The sequence below is a fragment of the Otolemur garnettii genome, unplaced genomic scaffold, assembly GCF_000181295.1.
Source record: "Otolemur garnettii isolate 467f Iridium unplaced genomic scaffold, OtoGar3 scaffold00252, whole genome shotgun sequence".
Taxonomy (NCBI): Eukaryota; Metazoa; Chordata; class Mammalia; order Primates; family Galagidae; genus Otolemur; species Otolemur garnettii.
The window spans coordinates 936,351-959,803 of record NW_003852647.1 but is presented as its reverse complement, the minus strand read 5'-3'; the positions used below and the strand labels follow the sequence as shown (position 1 = coordinate 959,803).

The 23,453-nt window shown below is 38.3% G+C and overlaps 1 protein-coding gene across 1 annotated transcript in view; it reads right to left on the bottom strand.

Moving 5' to 3' along the window:
• ADGRG4 (adhesion G protein-coupled receptor G4) overlaps positions 1-23,453 on the bottom strand; it is a 187,172-nt gene that overhangs the window by 96,192 nt on the left and 67,527 nt on the right. The window contains exons 11-15 of the mRNA XM_003802663.2: positions 21,522-21,738; positions 19,769-19,931; positions 7,646-7,780; positions 2,715-2,834; positions 1,838-1,883 (exon numbers count right to left, since the gene is read on the bottom strand). Of these exons, the coding sequence (XP_003802711.2) occupies positions 1,838-1,883; positions 2,715-2,834; positions 7,646-7,780; positions 19,769-19,931; positions 21,522-21,738 (681 nt within the window). The remainder of the gene's footprint in view (positions 1-1,837; positions 1,884-2,714; positions 2,835-7,645; positions 7,781-19,768; positions 19,932-21,521; positions 21,739-23,453) is intronic.

The window sequence follows — 23,453 nt, the reverse complement described above, 5'->3', positions numbered from 1 at the left end:
TAACTTCTTTGGGTCTCACTTTTCTTGTTCCTGTACCGTAACTCTACAGATGAGGACAGACTCTAATCATAAACAATAATCCTACCTCCATCCTGGAATAACAGAGTAAGGATTGCTTTTATTTTTCTTAAGTAGTCAACAAATAGGAAATAAACAGATCTAGAAGTTTTTTAAGGACATGGACCTATGGAATATAAGCTGAATCCTTTTTCTTTTTTCTTGAGGCAGAGTTTCACTTTGTCACCCTTTGTAGAGTGTCGTGGCATCACAGCCCACAGCAACCTCAAACTCTTGGGCCCAAGCAATTCTCTTGCCTCAGCCTCCCATGTAGCTGGGACTGCAGGTGCCCACTACAAAGCCTGGCTATTTTTTGGTTGCAGTTGTCATTGTTGTTTGGCAGGCCCAGGCTGGATTTGAATCTGCCAGCTCCAGTGTATGTGGCAGGCACCCTAGCTGCTGAGCTATAGGTGCCAAGCCTATAAGCTAACACTTAACCTTACTTGGAAGGACCAGAATAGACACCTGAAACAACCACTTCAATCCATAATTCAAATAATCTCAAATGCTTTGTGCCTAAACTAGGTCAGGGTCTGGAGGTCCTTGGGGTCAATTTGAGCCTCTGGGTTACTTGACATCTGTCTAGTTTCTCCTGAGCATACTCAGGGTCTTGAACCAAAATTCATACCTTTATAACCTATAGATCTAGTATACTAGACAAGTTTTAGAGTAGAACATCCAGAGTAACACCAGAGGAGTTATCCCAGAGTGGGCAGCTAAATATGGTCAAATTTGTCCATCTGGAATGATGCCATAAATTCCATAGGTTATGGATTCATTGGGCAAAGGGGAAAGGGTGAAGTGTGACTTGGGAGGAGCCCAACAATTTGCATTAATAAACACAAAAATCAACTTACTGCAGCTGTGGGGGACAAAGCTGACCACTTTATAAGCATTAATGTACACAGTGATGATTTAATAAAGAAAAAAAAGATTCTTATCCTGGGAGACTTGGGGGCACCAGGAATGAACAACGTTATCTCTGTTTGTCAGAAAGTAATATTCCCACATTCCAGGAAGCCAAATAGGAAAAGAAGTTCTCTTTTCTCCCAGAATTCCAAGATATGGAAAAAGGAAACTTCTCAGACAGTTTCCACATGTAGAAGGACTCCTCACATAGCTGCCCCTGGCATTCCCAGGGAAATCTGCTCTGTGTGGGAATTGGCTGTGGTGATAACCTGGAGATTCCAGTAAAAATGGCAAGCCTCAGAGAAACCTATTCAGCAATACCCATTTCTAACCTCTTCTCCTACCTTCTCTCCATAGTTACTCAGGCAAGAGGGGCCCTTACAGACCACCCAAGAAGTCTCCTCTCCTCAAGGAAAAGATTAAAAATTGGAGCCCAGAGAGAGTAAACGGCCTATTCAATATCGTCCAGTTAGTCTAGAAGAGGTGAAGAAAAAAAAAGGAGGAGAGAATAGATTTTGCAAATCCCTGCGGGAAAGAACAGATGAAGATCCAGGTGTTCATTTCTCAACTGTCTTCAAAGATCAAGGCTACTCTGCACTGGGCCTTCTGGATTTCTTTCTTCCAACTTTGCTTACCCTGGAGTTGTGTAATTTTTCTGATTTCCCAAATAAGTGTCTTATCAAAAAGGAAGTTCTTTTTTAAATTCCCATGCCCTAATTTGATAGAAAAATCATGTTCTATATCTTGCTCATTCAGAGTACTCTATAGGGTCTGATAAGACACTGGCTTCAGCACAATTTTCTCCCACCTTAACTGTCAAAAGGAAAAATGGTCTGGGACAAAGTCAAAGCCTGCTAAGAAAAACACTTACTGTTATTTTCAAAATCCCAAAAGGCACAATGAACTTGATTATAATTCTGGAGAAAAAGAAATTAGAGGTAAACATCTTTTCTTGTGATAGTTAACCACACAGTGATAAATACATGTAAGTGTTTCCTTCTCAATGTTTTTCCCAAACAGTAGACACACACACACCCACACACATGCACATGCACACACACACTCCGATCATTTGTGAATTGGTTTTAAAATTCGCCTCATCTAACTCTGAATTTACAAGTGAGGAAAGAGCATGTCACTGCATGTTGATCTGGTATGTGTCCTATAAATTATTTGGTAGCACTGGAATTTGCCATCCCTTCCTGGTACAAGGTCCAGGAAGAGGCTGCACATAGTATAGGACTGATGTGTGGAGCTTTGGCATTTGGGGCTCACAGCTGAGATCAAGCCTTACAGGCACAAGATTGAGCTGCCTCTTCATTGAGTATCCCTAAGGCCTCACCAGCTCTTCCAATCTCCAAGAAACTGGAGACAAGGAGCAATTACGTATTAGAGAAGATTGAAGAGCTGTGGCTCCAGGCTGAATTGAGAGCTCTTACCTATCATGTTTCATTTGACATCTGTTTCCCCTCCCTCTTTTCCTTCTCTTCTTCCCTTCTAGAACTAAGACCAGTGCAAAATATGTTGAACCATATGGTCTCTATTAGATTGGGAACCATTCACCAGCCTGTTAGGACAAGTCATTAAATCTAGAAGGTCCCAATTACAATGCACCTTTACTACCTGAAATGGGACAACCTTCATTAAGTCTTAGAATTACATTTGTTAATTAGCCAATTATTTTTAGTAGGAAAATCATGGAGGGATTCTGAGGCCATTTGATTCGGGGATAAAAACGGACATGTTACCTGGTTTCCTTGAATATGCTGCAGAGTGATAACCACAGGGTCAGCCAAGTTTTGAATGGACATATCTGAAATGCTGGCACTCACAACATACGTGGTTAATGCTTTAGTGAAGTTTTTGGTCTATAGATAAAACATAAAGAAGAGCAGTTCATGTCCTAAATTCCTAATTGCCATATCAACAGTCAACCTACAATTTTGAAGTGCTACACACAATATGAGGTCCAAAAATGTAGAAAGTAAAATTGCAAGCTAAGACTACATTTTTCAGAGGTCATTCAGTTCATCTCCTGTCTTCACATAAGGTCTCCATTATATAAAGCTGGATACCAAGCAAGCATCCATGCACTCAAAGACATATCCAAAAGACATTGGTTATGCACCCAGTACTCAGCATTAAGCAAGCAACAAAATGAAATTTCCCCTACTGTAACTCTCTGACCCCTGACATTTCACAGCTTATCCCAGTTCTAACCCTGAACCATCTTTACTTACTTTTTTTTCTTATTGTTGGGGATTCATTGAGGGTACAAAGAACCAGGTTACACTGATTGCATTTGTTAGGTTAAGTCCCTCTTATAATTGTGTCCTGCCCCCAAGAGGTGTGTCACTTACCATGATCATCCCCCACCCACTCCGTCCTTCCCTCTTTCTGCTTCCTCATTCTCCCTCCCCCCACCATGTACCAGGTCATCAATTGTCCTCATATCGGATTTAAGTCCATTGGATTCTTGCTTCTCCATTCTTGTGATTACTAAGAAGAATACATTACACCTCCATCCATGTTAATGCGAAAGATGTAAAGTCTCCATCTTTTTTAGTGGATGAATAGTATTCCATGGTATACATATACCACATCTTGTAAATCAATTCCTGGATTGGTGAGCATTTAGGTTGCTTCCACAGTTTGGCAATTGTAAATTGAGCTGCAATAAACAGTCTAGTGCAAATATCCTTATGATAAAATGATTTTTTTTCTTCTGGGTAGATGCCCAGTAACGAGATTGTAGGATCAAACGAGAGGTCTAGTTTGAGTTCCTTGAGGATTCTCCATACTTCCTTCCAAAATGATTGTATTAGTTTGCAATCCCACCAGCAGTGTAAAAGTGTTCCCTCTCTCCACATCCATGTCATCCTTATTTACTTTTAAGAAGATCCTCTTTGTAAGGGTCCTAAATCTATCACAGGTAAGTTACAAACTTCTTGTTCTAGCCTCACTGGAGATAGAATCAGGTTGGTCAATATCCAGCTTGAAACAAATCTCTAAGGATGGTCACCTCCTCCCTAGAGGACTGTGAGCTCTGAGGCCAGAGCCCAGGCAGTGTGTGTTCTGGTGTTCCCCACGCAGCCTAGCACACAGCAGGTATTTTATCTTGTGCCCACTGGAAGCCAGTTACTTTGCTAAGTACTTCTCATGCATACTATCTTTAGTCCTCACTGCAATCATATGATCACTTTTCAGATAAACTGAGCCTTGGAAAGGCTAAATGTCTATCCAGAGAAAGGTCACACAGCTAGTGAATAACAGCACAGGGTTGCTTAATAAATGTTGGTTTAAAGGCAGCAAAGTAGAATGCACCTGTTCAGATGTGGGACTAGCTGTTAACAGTGCCAAAGTATCCCAGGCCAAGGCAGAGGAGGCAACCTGGCTGAGAGGCTGCCTCCTCCAGGGCACACATGAAGAAACCAGAGATAGGGCTGGTGGCACTACACAAGAGCGGGGAGGAAGAAAATCCTCTGAGGACTTGCCAAAAAAGCCTAGAGGAGGTGAGCCCAGATGATGTTCCTTGGAGAGCCTTCCAGGTCCCTTTCAAAAGATGTCAAGCCTTCTTATTTCTGAAGAAATGGTGTGCAGTCCTCACTTTCTACACGAGGGGGAGCTCTCCCTTCCCATCAGAATCATCCCAGGACAACCTGCTCTAATAAACATGGATCAGTGGTAGGATATAGTGGAAAGATCCGCTGACACTGGAAAGGTCAAGTGCTAGCCAGAACCCTCTTGTGCCTCTCATGGGCTAGATGCTATCAAATGACCCTCCCAACTTAGGCTAAGAGATACAGTTTTCTGTAATGAAAAGGCCAAAAGAGGAGACACATACAATGACCCAGACTTAATTAACTTGTTCTTTGGCTTCATTTCCCTTACCCACAAAATGGTGGCCATGGTAGGAAAGGAACTAAATCATTCCTTATACCCCCACCCTTTGCACTCTAGGATTAAGTTTTACCTGTTACACCTCTGAACCTTTACATGAGCTGTTCTCTCTGCCCACAACCCTCCTCCTTACTTCTCTTCATCTTCTTTCATCTTCCAGCTCCTATTCAACTCTTAGGTCTCTCGGCTGAGACCTTTCTTACACTGGGCCTTTCCTCATCTGTAGGCAAATGTAGGTGCCCTCTTCTGTGTTCCCAGAGCCCCACTGCCATTGTATTTGCCTAATGCCTCAGTGCCTGTCCCTCTCCTTGAGAACTACAACTGGTGGAAGAGTGAAGGAGGAGGTACCTGTTGTCCAACAGTGGTGTCCTATTAAGAATTTCTAAGGTAATATGTAGTAATGACTGTCAAGGTGTTGATGAAAAGATGATAGAGGAAGCAGTGAAAACAAGGCTGTGACATTGAGGGACTCAAGAAAAGGTGGTTAAAGGGTGACTTCTCTTGTAAGTACTTACTCCCCAGCAGCTAGTGGTGACTAGTAGTCCAGGCTTGGGCCATCTCCTTCAATGTTAGACCCTTTTCAAGACCATAAGTTCCATGAAAGCAGGCCCTATGTATCTCTTGATCCACACTGTATCCCCAGCATCCTACCACATGATGCACAATAAGAATTCAATAAATATTTGCTGTGGCACAATGCCTGTGCCTCAGCAACTAGGGCACCAGCCCATACACCGGGATGGCAGGTTAGAGCCCAGCCCAGGCCTGCCAAACAACAATGATAGCTACAGCCAAAAAAAAAAAAAAAAAAGCTAGGCATTGTGGTGGGGGCCTGTAGTCCCAGCTACTTGGGGGGCTGAGGGGCAAGAGAGTAGCTTAAGCCCAAGAGTTTGAGGTTGCTATGAACTGTTACACCATGGCACTCTACCAATGGTGACATAATGAGACTCTGTCTCAAAAAATAAATAAATAAATAAATATTTGCTGAATGAATAAATGATTAAGTGAATCAATTAACTAGTTGTGTCACCTTCAGTAGGTTCTTTACCCTCTCTGGGTCTCAAAGTCCCCATTGATAAAATGAAGACATGGGACCTTGGTGAGTTATAAGGGCAACTTTCAGCTCTGAATTTGATGGCAGGCTAGTTCTAATCCTTCTTCATTGGGCACTATGACATCTGCAGGGTGATTTTGGCACCTTTCAGTAGAAGGTGTTAGTGAAAAAAATTACATATTACATATTAAGTGTGGCATCTATGCAAAACAAGTTTATTTCTTATTCTATGAAGAATAAGCATAGCCTTCTGAAGAAAGGAGAGAAATTAAGACCAAAATAATAGCATCTCAGATGATACAGAGAAATTATAAGCCTATCAAAAGGGTCAGAGTGTTATGGACAATGTTTTGCATTTTTATTAAAAACTTTATCTACTAATTCTCTTGTCCAGGGGAAGGGAGGGACAGCATGGGCTCACTAACTACAGGCAGGCATCTTGGGGTGGATTTGAGCTAAGCTCCAGGAACAAATAGAACATAGAAAGAGGAGAAGCTAGAAAAGTCCAGGGAAACAAAAAGTTTACAGTCATAGCTGGAGGTGATGTGAAATATTTGAGGTGGTAAGTAGCATGAGTTTGTCGTATATTTGGGTTAGTGTAACCTCTCCCAAAAATCTGTGAATATTTAACCATTAGAAATTCATTCCTTTGAATATCCTCTTTAGAAATGCAAACACATCTAGGCAAGTTAATGTGCTCATTTCTTAAATAGATGAATTTTGGAGTCAGACAGCCCTGGGTTTCACTTTTAGCCATACCACTTCCTAGCTGTGTGACCTTGGGCAAAATTACTTGAACTCTGTGAGTCTTGGTTTCTCATGAGAAAAATTGGATGACTTAATAAGCATAAATACTGTACTAACAATTAATAGAGTCCATCATTATCAAATTCATGCAAGCTCTGATTGTTGTCTTCCTAACAGCTAGGCAAACACTTAGGATAGTAATGATGAGAGCAGTGCAAACACATGGTGCTTCATTATGTGCCAAGAAATACTGTAAGTACTTTAAACAATATATATAGTGACAACTTTAATCCTTCAATAGCTCTATTAGATGCTATTATTGCCCTATGTTACAGAGGAGGAAACTAAGGCACATGGAGGTTGAGCAACTTGCCCCAGGACACACAGGAGGACTATGGCATAGCCAGCTTTAAATTCAGCCAACCTGCCTCTGAGTCCATGCTCTTCAGCATCACACCATACCACCTTTGTTTCATAGTGGGCAAGGACTAGAGCCCTCAGAGAAGGTTTGGTGGAGGTGGTGGGAAGTAGCAACAAATGCCTGCTGTCAAGTGTCCTGCTGGACATCCCCCAGCTTCAAATAAATTGGCCCACAAAAAGCGGACATGTTGGCCTTGAGGAGCCAGGGGAGATTTGGGAGGAAAGCACTGACAAGCCGAAACAGCATTTCATCTGGAGAACTCGCTGTTCTTTTCTGGCTTTGAAACATTTTGAGGCCTCTCTTTGGTCACCAAATAATCCTTAAGGTTCCTTCCAAATCTGAAGAGCTGTGAAAATTAAAAACTGTAGAACATCATTAAAGTGGACGTTGATTCATGTTAAGGGCCAGGGGTTGTGCTGGAAGACTTGCAGAATCAATTAGAGAACATATTCTAAATATTCTAAAATAAACAGAACATTATGCAAATAGCAAGAGTTCATAATTGCAATGAGTCACCATGTGCCACTTTGTCATAGTTACCAGAAGCAAGAACTTACCTTAAAAAGTGAAGTTTGGCCAAAGAAACTAAACAAGATGGTCTGTAAGTTGTCTAGAGGAATTGTTTTCATCAGTGATTTAGGCAAATATATGGAAGCCAAAGTCTTCCCCAGAGGAACATCGCTGAGGTATATCTGCCAAGAAAAGGCAGAAAGTAAAAACTGGACTCTTTCCTCATCAGAGTGAATTTCTGCCCATCTCTCACCTCAGCCCAGCCCCAGAGTATCACGCGCTGAAGGTTGGAAACCAGTTTCACAAGGTATGGTATACCTTTTGCACACACAATCACAGGCCAAGACATGATCCTAGTACACGTAGACATAGACATCTCCCCTTTTCCTTTCTAAACTTAACCCTGAGGTTCTCTCCCTTTAGCCTGCTTCCGCCTGAATAACAATAGAGGTGAGAAAGACAATAACAAGTTAAGTCATTTGCCTGATTGTTAGAAATAAAGGCCAGTCTGGGAAATCAAGCCATCTTTCCCCATATAGTGAAAGGGGAACAACAATAATTAAACACAATACAGTGGCATTAGGCATGTGTCCTACAGTTTATTGAGCAATGCTTTTGTTAAGAAGCAGGGCAGGGGTCCCGATGCAGTGGCTCATGTTATAATGCTAGCACTCTGGGAGACAGAGGTGGGAAGATCCCTTGAGCTCAGGCGTTCAAGACCTGCCTGAGCAAGAGGGAGACGCTGTCTCTACCAAAAACAGAAAAAATATTAGCTAGGCATGATAGGATGAACACCTGTAGTCCCACTATTTGGGAGGCTGAGGAAAGAGGAGCTCTTGAGCCCATGAGTTTGAGATTCCTGTGAGTTAGGCTGATGCCATGGCACTCTACCCAGGGCAACAGAGTGAGACCCTGTCACACACACATGTGCACAAAGAGTAGGACAGGGAATGAATGAGGCATTAGTCCTCGGGAAATCTGCTACAGAACCACTGCTACGGTTTGAATGTGTCCCCCCAGGAGTATGTGCTGGAAACATATCCCTCAACATAACAGTGTTAGGAGGTAAGGTCTAATGGGAGGTATGTGGGTTCTGATATCTTTACACTCACGAATGGCTTAATGCCAATTATAACAGGATATGAGACTGCATGTTCAATCTGTTGCTCTTTCTCACCCTCTCTTTGCCTTTCTGCCATGGGATGATGCAGCAAGAAGGCCCTCACCAGATGCTGGCCCAGAGTGTTAGACTTTCCAGCCTCCAGAACTATGAGCCAATAAATTTCTGTTCATTATAAATGACCCAGTCTATGACATTATGTTATGACAACACAAAATGAACTAAAACACCCACTGTCAGAAGTATTTGCTGACTTTATTGGTAATAGTATTTGACAAGTACTAGAATATTTTTGATAGTGAAAGGGGGCTTTACTGATGATTATACTACAACAAGAGTCATAAACCTGTATTTTCCCAGACAAAACTGGGTACATGGACACTTACCTGCATTCGATCATTTAATTCCCTCTATCAACCCTGAGAAGTTTGTTGTATTACAACATTAGGAAATAAACACTTAGAGAAAGTAAGTGACTTGCCTAGAATTACACAGCTGGGAGGTGGTTGAACAAAGATATATGTGATTTCGGGCTCACATTGACCCTATTATCCATGCTTCCTCCGAAATTACTATTATGTAGTTGAATGTATAATGGGGAGGTGAAAGTTTATAATATTTTTAAAAATGACTTATGGACCCAAAAGCAATTCTTTCTGGCTCTTCTCTTACCACAAATGAATTCTGCTAAGGCAGTCAAGTTCCATGGAGAGATCATGATTTTGCTTCAAAATGTAAGCAGTTTGGTATCAAGAATGCCAGTTGGAGTTGGTTGGTTTGTTTCTCCACCAAGATTTATAATAGAAAACCCCATATGTAAACAAAATATGTTGAGAAGTCAACATCTATTCAGGATAGCTAAGCAGCTCTTAATAAACTCAACCCTCTTGCATATACCAATGAGTTGAAGGCACTGGAAAATGAACAAAAACATGCATATTCAGGAGAATAATAGACACTTGGAAAAGGTAACATCACAAGATGAGTTACCTATTTTTACAGTTTGTAGCCTAATGACAGGCTTAAATGAATGCAGGACACCTAAAATTCAGATGGAAAATCTACAGTCTTTATGGAATGAATAACCAGAAAACAAAGGTCAGGGCAAGCACAGCCATTGGAAGGTAAGGGAGAAGGTGGAACATCTGGAATGGAGAGAGCAGAGAGGGAGAGCCCAAATTCTGAATATAAATTCTGCCCAAATATCTGCTGACCTCTGAACCACAATATGTAAAGGACAGACTCCAACTAGGATTGAAGAAACTTAACTGAATTTTGAACTGCCCACCAAAAGATGGAGTTTAGCATTTATTCCAACCAAGTTAATTGCCTCATATCACAATAATCAAAATCATCTGAGGAATATAGTAGAATCTAGAGTGTTTACAATATAATATTCACAATTTCTAGGACATAATCCAAAATTACTCAATATGGGAAGGAAGAAAAAAATGCAGCCCATTTTCAAATGAAAAGAAAATTGATAGAGATTAACCCACAGATGACTCAGATATTAGAGTTAGCAGACAAGGATTTTAAAGCAGCTAATGTAACTATGCTCAGGTATTCAAAAAATGCTTGCAATTAATGCAAGGAGAAGAAACAGCAGTAGAAAAACAGAAAGAACAAAATCAAATTCTAGAATTTTGAATATAATATTGGAATTTTTAAAAATAAATTTTATTGTACTCAAAGTATATAAAGTGGTATTGTTGGATATATATGGATTGTAAAATGTTTACTGTACTGAAGCAAATTAACATATCCGCCATCTCACATAGTTACCTATTTTTTTATTTTTGTGGCAAGAGAAGCTGAAAGCTGCTCATTTAGCATAAATTTCAAATATAGTATAATTTAAAAGTGGCACAGGATAGGGTGGTGCCTGTGGCTCAAAGGAGTAGGGTGCCAGCCCCATATACCAGAGGTGGTGGGTTCAAACCCAGCCCTGGCCAAAAGAAAAAAGTTGCACAGGATAAGCTCAATAGTCACATGAAGACAACACATATCCTCGAACTTAAAGATAGATCAATAGAAATTGTCCCATGAGAAAAATAGTGAGGTAATTAAAAACATGAACAGTCTTAGGGACTTGTGGGGCAGTATCAAAAAATCTTACATACATTTAGTTGGATTCTCAAAAGGAGAGGAGAGAGAGAATGGTGAGGAAACAGTATCTGAAGAAATAATGGTTGACATTTCCTCAAATTCAGTGAAAGACATAACTTTATGTATTCAAGAAGCTCAGCAAACTCCAAGCAAGACAAGCACAAAGAAAAAGATGCCTAGGCACATAGCAGTCAAACTGCAGAAAATTAGAGAAAATATTAAAAACAGCCAGAGAAAAATGATACATTACATATTATATACAGAGAAACAAAAATTCAAATGATTACCAGTTTCTCTTCAGAAAATATGGAGGCCAGAAAAGAGTGGAGTAACACTTTAAAATGCTAAGTGCGTAGAGGGGGAACCCTGACAATCCAGAATTCTATAGCAAGCAAAAATATCCTTTCAGCATAAAGACAAAATAGAGACATTTTTTGATAAATGAGAACTAAGAAAATTCATGATAATCAGACCTGCGCTACAATAAATGCTTAAGGGAATTTCTTCAAACTAAGAGGAAATGATACCAAATAGAATTCTGACCTTCAGGAAAAAACAAAAAGCATCAAAAATGAATAAATATCTCGGTAAATATAAAAGGCTATTTTTTTTCCTCTCCATTGTTTTTTTTAAGAAACATAGAACTTTTTTTTTTCTTTTTTTGAGACAGAGTCTTTGTCACTCCTAGTTGAATACTGTAGCATCATAGCTCACAGCAACCTCAAACTCTTGGGCTCAAGCAATCCTTTTGCCTCAGCCTCCTGAGTTTCTGGGACTACAAGCACCCTCCACAAAGCCCAGTTTTCTTTTTAATTAAATCATAGCCGTGTACATTAATGTAATCATGGGGTATAATGTGCTGGTTTTATATCCTTCCAGCATAAAGACAAAATAGAGACATTTTTTGATAAATGAGAACTAAGAAAATTCATAAAACTAAGAAAATTTGAAATATTTTCATCAAACTAGTCAACATAACCTTCATGGAATTTTCTTAGTTATTGTGTTTAGACATTTATATTCTACACTTAGTAAATTTCACATGTACCCTTGTAAGATGCACGGTAGGGGTCTCAAGCTTTCTCAAGCCAGTCGAAAACTTGTGAGCTCAAGCAATCCACCCACCTCAGTCTCCCAGAGTGCTAGGATTACAGGCATGAGCCACAGCACCTGGCCAAAACATAGAACTTTTTAAAGCAATGCTTATAACATTATCATATATGAGGTTTATGACCTGCTTAGGTAAAACATATATATGACAATTATAGTCTGAAGAACAGGAAGTTTAAATGGACAAGTATGATTCTACATTTTACATGAAGCAGTACAAATTAACTCTAAGTTGACTCTGAAAATTAAAGAAGGCGTATTGTGATCTCTAATGAAACTAAGAAAACAATGCAAATAGATATAATCAAGGAGTCAGTAAACAATTAAGATGCAGTTGTTATAAATATTGAAATAAAACAGTAAAGAAAAGACAGAGGAACAAAAACCAGAGGGGCAGATAGAAAATAAAATAAAATGATAGTCCTAGATCCCCCCTTATCAAGAATTACATTTAATGTTAAAAAAAATACGCACTTAAATTAAAATGCAGAGTATCAGGATGGATAAAAAAATGAAACACACTATATGCTATCTAGAATAGGTGCCCTTAAATATGCTATTCAAAGAAGAATAGTAAAACAAGATGAAAATGTAAATATGAAGACACATGTTTAGAAGTCAAGCGAATGAAAACCACACACATATATATATATATTTGTTTATATATGTGTGTGTATATATATGTATATATACCATAAGAAGGCTGTGATGACTATATTAAAAGCAGATAAAATAGACTGTAAGAGTATTATCAGAAATAAAGAGGGCTACTTCATAATGATAAATAGGTTAGTGGTAGGATTAGGATTAGTATTAGGGAGACAAAACATAAATGTATAACAATTTAATAAAGTAAAATTTGAGAGGAATAAAGGGAGAAATAGACAATTTTACAAAGTTAGAGATATTAACACCCTCTCAACTAAGAAACAAGTAGCAAAAAAATCAATAAAGAAAAAGATAGGCTGCATGTGTGACTCACTCTTGTAATCCTAGCACTTTGGGAGGCCAAGGCAAGAGGATCCCTTGAGCTCAGGAGTTTGAGACAAGCAAGACCTTGCGTCCACTAAAAATAGAAAAATTAGTGGCTGGCATCTGTAGCCCCAGCTACTCGGGAGGCTAAGGCAGGAGGATCACTTGAGCCCAGGAGTTTGAGTTTGCAGTGAACTAGGCTGATGCCACAGCACTCTAATCAGGGCTACAGAGCAAGATCCTGTCCCCCTCACCGAAAAAAAAAAGATAATCTGAATAATACCATCAGCCACCTTGACCTAACTGATAGTTATACGACAATCATAGAATACACGTTTTTTAAGTGTACGTGAAACACTCACTAAAATAGATCACTGGGCCACTAAACAAGTTTCAATAACTTTAAATGGATTGAACCTATACTAAGTATATTCTGTGACTAGAAATAAATAAGATATCAATAAGATATCTTCGAGTGCCCCACATATTTAGAATTTAAAAAGCACACAGTCCACGGATTAAAGAGAAGAGTAGAAAATATTTTGAATTAACAGATGATAAAAATACAAAATGTAAAAACCTGTGGACTATAGCTAAAGCAATGACTAGAAAGATATTTACAGCTTTTTATAATTACATTAGAAAAGAAGAAAGGTCTGAAAACAGCAGCCAATGTTTTCACATTAAGAAGACAGGTGAAGGCCGGGTGCGGTGGCTCCTGCCTGTAATCCTAGCACTGTGGGAGGTCGAGGCAGGTGGATTGCTTGAGCTCACAGGTTTGAGACCAACCTGAGCAAGAGTGAGAGCCTGTCTCTACTAAAACTACAAAAAACTGAGGCCGGAGGATTGCTTGAGCCCAAGAGTTAGAGGCTGCTGTGAGCTTTGATGATGTCATGGCATTCTACCCAAGGCAACAACTTGCAGTTCTGTCTCAAAAAAAAAAAAAAAGAAAAAGAAAAAAAAGTTGAGCAAAGAAGAGCTAAGTAAACCAAAAACAAGTACAAGGAAGGAAATGATAATGATAAGATCAGATGACAACAAAGCAGAAAGTAAACAATAAGGAAATTTTAAGACTAAAAATTGGTTGTTGGAAAAGTTCAACAAAAGTGGAAATTTTCTGGTTGTACTGATCAAGAAAAAAAAAAAACAGGAAAAGAAATTATCAACATCAAGAATGAAAGAGGGCGTATGACCATAAATCAGAAGTTGACAAACTCATCAACCGGCCAAATCTCACACAAGGCCTGTTTTTATATCGCCCCAAGCTAAAAATAGATTTTACGTATCATTGGGGGGGGAGGTTTTGGTAACACTTTTATTGAGATTTAATTTGCATACAATACAATTTGCCCATTTAAGGTATACAAGTCACAGGTCTTTAGCACATTCGAGGTTGTGCAACTATCACCATAATTAATTTTAAAACACTTTCAACAATTAAAAAGAACCCTGATGAACAAAATGTAGTATGTACTGACAAAGGGACATTATTCAGCCTTTAAAAAGTCCCTTTTGGAAAGAAATATGAAGAATACTCAGGGATCTAAAAGTAGACCTGCCGTTCGATCCTGCAATTCCTCTACTAGGTGTATATCCAAAAGATCATAAATCACTTTATAACAAATATATTTGCACCAGATTGTTCATTGCAGCCCAATTCATAATAGCCAAGTCATGGAAGAAGCCCAAGTGCCCATCAACCATGAATGGATTAATAAATTGTGGCATATGAATACCATGGAATACTATGCAGCCTTAAAAAAGATAGAGAGTTTACCTCTTACATTTACATGGATGGGGCTGGAACATAGCCTTCTTGGTAAAATATTTCAAGAATGGAAGAAAAAATATCCCATGTACTCAGTGCTATTATGAAACCAATTTATAATCACTCACAGTTTCATATGAAGAATAGATCGCAACTATGGCCCAAGATAAAGGAGGGAGGAGGAGGGTTGGAAAGGGAGGGGGGAGGTCAATTGGAGGGAGGGTGAATGGTGGGATCACACCAATGGTGCATAATGCAAGGGTACCTGTCGGATCTATTAGTATAGAGTATAAATGTATTAACACAGTAACTAAGTAAACGAGATGAGGTATATATTAACCAATGTTATGTAAGCGTTCCTAATTCTATATGAAATCAGCACATTGTACCCCATAAATGCATTAATGTATACATGATCTAGGTGTTTATGATTTAATAAAAAAAAATAAAAATAAAAAAGAAGCAAATTCTAACGTGTTCTAACATGCACAAAGTGCATGTTGAAATGAAATAAACCAGTCACAAAAGGACAAATACTCCATTCTCTTTTTTTCCTCTGGCACACACGAAGAACTAGAGTTGCCTTGAGCCGCACACTAAATACACAAACAGTAAGGAAAGCTGATGAGCAAAAAAAAAAGGGGGGGGGCTTTGTATACTTTTCATAATATCCAACACAGCAGATAAACAAAACAGTGCTGAAAAAATCAGCATGCAGCCCGCAGGCCACAGTTGGACACCCCTATACTATATGATTCTACTTATACTCAATACCTGGAGTAGGGAAATTCAAGGAGAAAGAAAGAATGGTAGTTTCCAAGTTCTGGCAGAGGGAAGAATGTCGTTGAAGGAAGGAGCTGTTGTTCAATAAATACAGAGTTTTACTTTGGAAAGATGAAAGAAGTTCTGAAGACAGATGGTGACGATGGTTGCCCAACATATATTTTATTTTCAAAATGTTAGGCAAAGGGAAAAGCAAAGAGAGAGAGGAGAAGAGAGGAGATGAGAAGCAAGGAGAACAAAAACAAAATCATAAGAACATGCAGCAGACAGAGACCACATGTGGCTTGCAAAGCCGAAAATATTTATTATCTGCCCTTTACAGAAAAAAGTTTGTTGACTCCTGCCATAAATCCTATGGATGTTAAAAAATAATAAGAAAACATAATAAACTATTGCCAACAAGCTTGACAAGACAGATGAAATAAATTCTTAGAAAAATGCAACTAACCCAAACTAACACAAGATGAATCAGAAAATCGGAATGGGTCAACAGCCATTAAATAAATTGAATTTGTTATCACAAAACTCCCCACAAAGAAATTCCAAACCCCAAGGTTTTCCTAGTGAACCCTATCAAGCATTTAATGAAATAACAGCAATATTACACACACTTTTTCTCAGAGTAGAAAAGGGACCATTTCCTAACTCACTTTAAAAATCTTGATAAAACCTGAAAGTCTGACAAATCACACAGAAAAGGGGAATTTTAGACCAATATATTTCACAAGTTCAAGTACAAAAATATGAGCACATTGAAAACAGCAATATATAAAAATGATAATGCATCATGACTAGCTGAATTTCTTCCAGGAAAGCAAGATTAGTTCAACATTTTAAAATCCATGTAATTCATCTTATTAAGAGAACAAAGCAGAAAGCCAAATGATTATTTCAGGAGATGAAGACTATACAGTTATGATTTTAATTAAAAATTAAATTAAAAAATAATAAAAATTAAAAGTTTTTGGCAAAATTCAACAACCAATTAATGATAAAAGTTTTCAGCAAGCTAGGAATAGACGGTAATTGCCTCAATCAAATAAAGGGTATCTAAAACAACAAAAACAAAAACACGACTAACATTACAGTAATGAATGGTAAAATCGTGAATACTTTTCTCCTAATAGCTAAAACAAGACAAGGACGCTTGCTTTAACCACTTTTTTTCAACATCTTATTGGAAATATTAGACATCAGAATAAGGCTCCCAAACAGGAATAAAAGGAATAAAGATTAGTCAGAAAGACATAAAACTCTCTATGGTCAGATGACATTGGCTTACATAGAAAGTGCTAAGGAATCTCTAAAACAACTACTAGAATCAATAAATGAACTTAGCAAGTGCACAGGATACAAAATTTCTATTATGAATTGAAATATATACATTACATATACATTATATATATAATACATTTTATATATATAATACAATTTACATTATATATAATATACATTATATATAATACAATTTACATTATATATATAATATACATTATATATATAATGTAAATTATATAGTTTATAAATAATCAATTGTATTTTTGCATACTAGTAGCAAATAATTGGAAAACCATTCCATTTGCAACAGCATAAAAAAAAACAAATATAACATACATAAGAATAACACTCCAATTTGTACAAATAATCAACACATTGAATCCCACAAAGGCATAAATGTATTCATGATCTATGTATATATGACTTAATAAAAATAAACAAATGCATAAATATAAAACAAAAGACATACAATTCCTCTCCTCTTAAACAATAAAACATGGCTGAAATAGATTTAAATAAACCTAAATAAAAGTTTCTGGGTTAGAAGTCTCAATATTGCTAAGAAATAAATTCTCTCAAAGTTGATCAATAGCTTCAACTCAATCCCAATCATACTCTCAACATGTTTTTTGTACAAATTGATAAGCAGATTCAAAAATGTATACAGACATGCAAAAGGCTTAGAAGAGCCAAAGCAATCTTGAAAAAGAAGGTTGAAAACTCATACTATCTGACTTCAACACTTTAGGAACCAAGACAATGTGGTAATGATGTAAGAGTCTACAAAAGATAAACAGAAATAGACCTACATTTCCGTAACTATTTGATTTTTTGTCAAAGGAACCGAAGCAAGGCAATGGGGAAAAGAAAGTCTTTTCAATAACTGGTGCTGGAAACACTGGATATCCCATGTGAAACTTAATGATTCTCAACTCATAGCATACATAAATAGTAATTCAATTAATTAAGATTTTAGTTCCCAACTTAAAGACTAAAATCATAAAGCTTTTAAAGAAGAAAAAAAAAAAAAAAAACTTGGGAGACTATCTTGATGACCTGATGGTAGATGAGGGTATTCAGATAAGTCAGATATGGTTATTCACAAAATAAAATACAATGATAAACTAGACCACATGAAAATCAAAATCTTTGAGACCATTGAGAAAACACCATTGAGAAAACAAATAGGCAAGCCACACAGAAACATTTTTCAAAAATTATATCTAAATGGCTTGTATCCAGAATATGTAAAGAACACTTACAATTCAATAATAAGAACAGGTACCTCACCAAAGAAGATATGCAAATGGCTGATACAAAAATGAAAAATTTCTCCACGTTATTAATCACTCTAGAAAATAGTATGACCATTTGTTACACATTTCAATATTTAAAGGTTGTCTGAAAAGTACCCAGGCATATATGTCTCTATTTTTCATAGTATATGGCTGGGTACTTTCCAGACAGTTCTCATATACTCTATTCTAGGAGGCGGCAATTCCGTTTCCAGGTATTTATCCAAGGCACACAAAAACCTATGTCCACACATAGACTTTGACACAACAGCATTATTCATAATAGCCAAAACTGGACACAATCCAAATGTTCATTGACAAGAGAATATTTATTCAATAGAATATTATTCCGCAATAAAAAGGAACCATGGGAACAAAAGAATTAATCTCAACAAAAAAAAGAAAACCATCATGCTCCATGAAAGAAGCCTTATAACAAGAAAGTACATTTTATATAAAGCTCTAGAGTAGGAAAAAATATGGTGAGAAATATCAGAACGGTGGTAGCTACTGGAGGTAGTCGTTTCAGGGACTGCCTGGGATGGGGCACGCTATCTCTGAGGTTACTGTAATATTTTATACCTTGACAAGGGTTTGGGTTACATAGATGTATGTGCTTGTCAAAATTCAGAGAATGTATACTCAGGATTTGTGCATTTTCCTATATGTAAATTTTTATAATTTTTTTAACTGTAGAAAAAATTTACTCTCCCCAATTGTTCTAAGCAGGGTTGGTGGCCTATGGCCTGCCAAAGGCTAAGGGAGTATGATATTGTAGAAAGGACCCAGACTTTAAAGGCAGCAAGATACTTTGGAATCCTGGCTTAGCCATTAGGCTGTGTGTCCTTGGGCAAACCACTTAACTTTTTTGTTTCCTTATTCACACAAAGGAGACAGGCGAGCAATGCCCAACGTATAGTAAGTGTTCCATAAATGGAAGGCAATAATAAACAGACGTGTGGACTCGGTGCCAGTAGCACAGTGACTACGGTGCCAGCCACACACCGAAGGTGGCCGGTTCGAATCCAGCCAGGGCCAGCTAAACAACTGCAACAAAAAAATAGCCGGGCGTTGTGGCGGGTGCCTGCAGTCCCAGTCACTTGGGAGGCTGAAGCAAGAGAATTGCTTAAGCCCAAGAGCTGAAGGTTGCCGTGAGCTGTGATGCCACAGCTCTCTACTGAGGACGACATAGTGAGACTCATTTTCAAAAAAAAAAAAAAGGCTCAGCACCCATAGCTCAGCAGCTAGGGTGCCAGCCACGCAGACCGAGGCTGGCGGGTTTGAGTCCAGCCGGCGCCTGCCAAACAACAATGACAACTACAACCAAAAAATAGCTGGGTGTTGTGGTGGGCACCCAAGTAGTTCCAGCTACTTGGGAGGCTGAGGAAAGAGAATTGCTTAAGCCCAGGAGTTGGAGGTTGCTGTGAGCTGTGATGTCACAGCACTCTACGCAGGGTGACAGCTTGAGACTCTGTCTCAAAAAAAAAAACAAAACAGATGCGTGAGTCCACAGGGCTAAATGTGGCATCATTGCACATCTCACAGCCACCATTCCTACCAAGCTGTTAGCCTACTAAGAGATATACGTGAATCTGCCCTGGGATATTTGTATTTTCATAAGGCCCCCTGAAGATTAAAACCTTAACAGTGTCCTCTCTCCTTCCCAAGGCATAGACGAATGAAGACTCGAAATAGTGCTTGGCTGACGCCTGTCAGTTCCCTCAGCTGAACTCACCTCAGGGTCTGTGCCTTCTTTATAGGAGCGAATGCTGAAGGTCATGCCTTCAAATGTGTGGTCCACTCGCAGCACAGACACAGCCAACCCGGGCACCATCAAATTTGCTGCACTTCCAGAAAACTCCGTCTTGTGACCAGCATGCTCTATTATCCTCAGAATTCTGCAAGGAACCACAGAGAGGGCCATTTCTGCCTTTAAAAGGTAAGACCCATCCTCCTTGCAAGATTTCCCCATTGTAAGACTTTTCTTTGAGCTTTAATCACTATCTTTATGTCAGTTAGGAATGACTACATAAGAGCACTGGCTTTGGAATCAGGCAGGCTGAGGTCTAAATCTCAGCTCCTAACTGTATGGGCGTATAAAATAATTTCACTTCAATGCACCTGCAATGTCAGGTAATACTAGCACTTATCTCAAAAGATAGTTTGGAAAATTAAATGAAATTGTTGTATGTAAAGCCAGATTCTGTAGGGCCTCATAGGCCCTTATAAGAAGATTGAATTTTATTCTGTGTATAATGGAAAGTCACTGAGTAGTTTTCAAAGCAAGAGAATAACATGATCTGATTTACACATTGAAAGATCACTCTGGCTGCTCCATAGAAGGTGACCTACATAGGGCCAGGAGCAGCGGCAGAGAGACCAATTAGGAAGTTATTGTAGATAATCAGGTGAGAGAAATGGGGTGGAGACTAGGGGGCTGGGTGGTGGTGGGGGGATGTGGAGTAGATGTATTCCACTGGAACATTTAAAGGATTCGAGAAAGGATGTGCGAGTCGGTTACTGACCAACAGTGAACTACAGAGAGGTCACTAGTACTAGTCTCAAGTTTTTCGCTTTAGTGCTGGCTGGATGCATTTTATAGCAATGCAGAAACACCAGGGCTGGGAAAGTAGAGTGAGGGTTTGGATTGGGGTAACTATTTGAAGTCTCTGTCACTAAGATTCAGTTAAAATTTGATTGCATTTTTTCACGGCTGGGTTTTGAGTAAAACGACTCCGTTGCAGCATACGAACAGAGTACTCAATGCATAAAAACCTGAATTAGTAGTGACCATATGCTAAGAAATTAATAATCCAAACAATGATCCCTCGGTATCTATGGGGGATTTGACCCAGGACTCCTATGGGGACCAGATGTGAGAATGCTCAAGTCCCTGATACAAAATGGGCTAGTATCAACCACATCCTCCCATGTACTTTAAGTCATCTCTACATTACTTACAATGCCTAATGTAATGTCCATGCCATGGAAATAGTTGTCATACTGTTTTGTTTAAGGAATATGGCAAGAAAAAAAGCCTGCACGCGTTCAGTACAAGCACAATTATTTTAGAATATTTTCAATCCAAAGTTGGTTTGAACCCACAAAATGTAGAACCCACAGATAACAGAGGGGAGGGCTGACTGTATTTTATTTTATGTTATTTTTTATTTTATTTTCTGAGACAGAGTCTCAAGCTGTCGCCCTGGCTAGAATGCCATGGCGTCACAGCTCACAGCAACCTCAAACTCTTGGGTTCAAGCGATTCTCTTGCCTCAGCCTCCCAAGTAGCTGGGACTACAATGCCCAGCTCTTTTTGTTGTTGTTGCAGTTGTCACTGTTGTTTTAGCTGGCCCAGGCCAGGTTCGAACCCACGGGCCTCAGTATATGTGGCCAGTGCCCTACCCACTCAGCTACGGGCGCTGCCCGGGCTGACTGTATTTTAAATGGTATACAATAATTTCTTTTACCAAAGCATTAGTACTTACTCATTGCTTACTTCATGCAGATCAGAGGCTGACTCATTTTGTTTTTCCAAAACAGCACTGATTATTTGTAATATGATCTGAGTTAGGTTCATACTTATCTCATCACATTGTGAAATATCAGATACTTTAGAAATGATAATCTTTGTCTCTTCTGTGTCCAGAGGTGGGGATTCATTTAGCAAATGTAAAATGTGCTCTGCAACATCATCTGCATTCTCTGGGGAAACAGAGTTGAAAATCAGAGCTAGATTACTCAGTTTTGTGTCATGCTGCTCCACGTCCTTCCTTTCACTTCAGCGAAATGAACATACTTGCCAAAGTAACAAGGTTTACAGAAGGAAAATGTGGGCCCTCATTTTCTGCAATAGATGTAGACTCAGACAGTAGCACACAAATTAACTTTTTATTCATTAAAGCCTTTTTCAAATGCACCGGGGAAATTCTTTTGTCACTGAAGAATTATCTTGAAATTCGACTCTAATTAAGTTATGACTTTTGAGTATTGGATTGAGTTAAGTAGATCCCACCTATACTTTGAATATCAGCAAACAGTCAGTCCATGTTTTAATAATCTCAGATGGTGATTACGTTTTCCTGTCAAGAACCATCAATCCACAGAAAAAAAGCAAATATGGACTACATCGTAATAAAAAGCAATTAATTTAGACTTCCTAGGGAGTAAGAACAATGGATATTAACTCGCCCACTTTTTTCTTCACTTTTTATTATGGAAATTTTCAAGCATACACAAAAGTAGAAAGAATGGTATAATGAATCCCATGTTTCTCATGAATCACCCAGTTTCAACAAGTATCAGTGAATGGTGAATCTTATTTTATCTACACACCCACCCACCTTTCTCCCAAATCCAGATTATTTTAAAACAATTCCAAGACATTTTATCATTTCATCCATAAAGACTTTAATATATATCTCTAAAATAAAGAAAGAACTTTTATTTGCCATAACCACAATACCAATTACATTAAAATTAAATTAGAAAATGAACAATAATATTCAAAATCATCAAATATCCAGTTGGTGCTTGAATGTTCTTAATTCTCTTGTAAGTTTATTTTTAAAATAATTGTCTTGACCTAAATGCCCACCAATCCAGAATGGATTAACAAGCTGTGGTATATGTATACCACAGAATATTATTCAGCCACGAAAAAAGATGGAGACAATATATCTTTTGTACTAACTTGGATGGAGGTGGAACACATTCTTCTTAGTAAAGCATCACAAGAATGGAGAAGCAAGAATGCAATGTACTTAATTTTGATATGAGGGCAATTGATAACCTAGTACATGGCAGGGGGTGGGATAATGGGGGAGTGGAGAGAGGGGTGGGGGTCATGGTGTTTGGCACACCTCTTGAGTGAGGAACACATTTATAAGAGGGACTTTGACCAACAAATGCAATTACTGTAACCTGGTTCTTTGTACCTTCAATGAATCCCCAACAATAAAAAATAAATTAATTAATTAAATAGATACATAAATAAAAATAGTTGTTTTGTTTCCATCATCATACAGTTTTACAGTTAAGAGCTTTGTTAAACAAATATGACATAAATTAGATGTGATTCAATAGAAAACATAAACCTGAGTTTCCTTATGATGTCTTCCTAGCTTAAAGCACTCACATTCAAGTCCAGTAACCAAAATATATATATAGGAAAACAATTTTAAAATACAATCTAAGAAAAATTCCCAGAGTGAGGTACACCCATAACAGGTTGTATTATAAACAACCAACTCTGGTCGGGAAAACAAAATAATTCAGTGTGAAATTCTCTTTCTCTCTCTGTCCTCTCTCCCTCTCTTTCAAAGTCCTCCATCATTGTCAGCATCTCCCTAAATCTCTCTCCTACCCCAGGCTCCCCACAACTTTACTCCCCCACAAAGCCTACACAGGTGTTTTTTTTT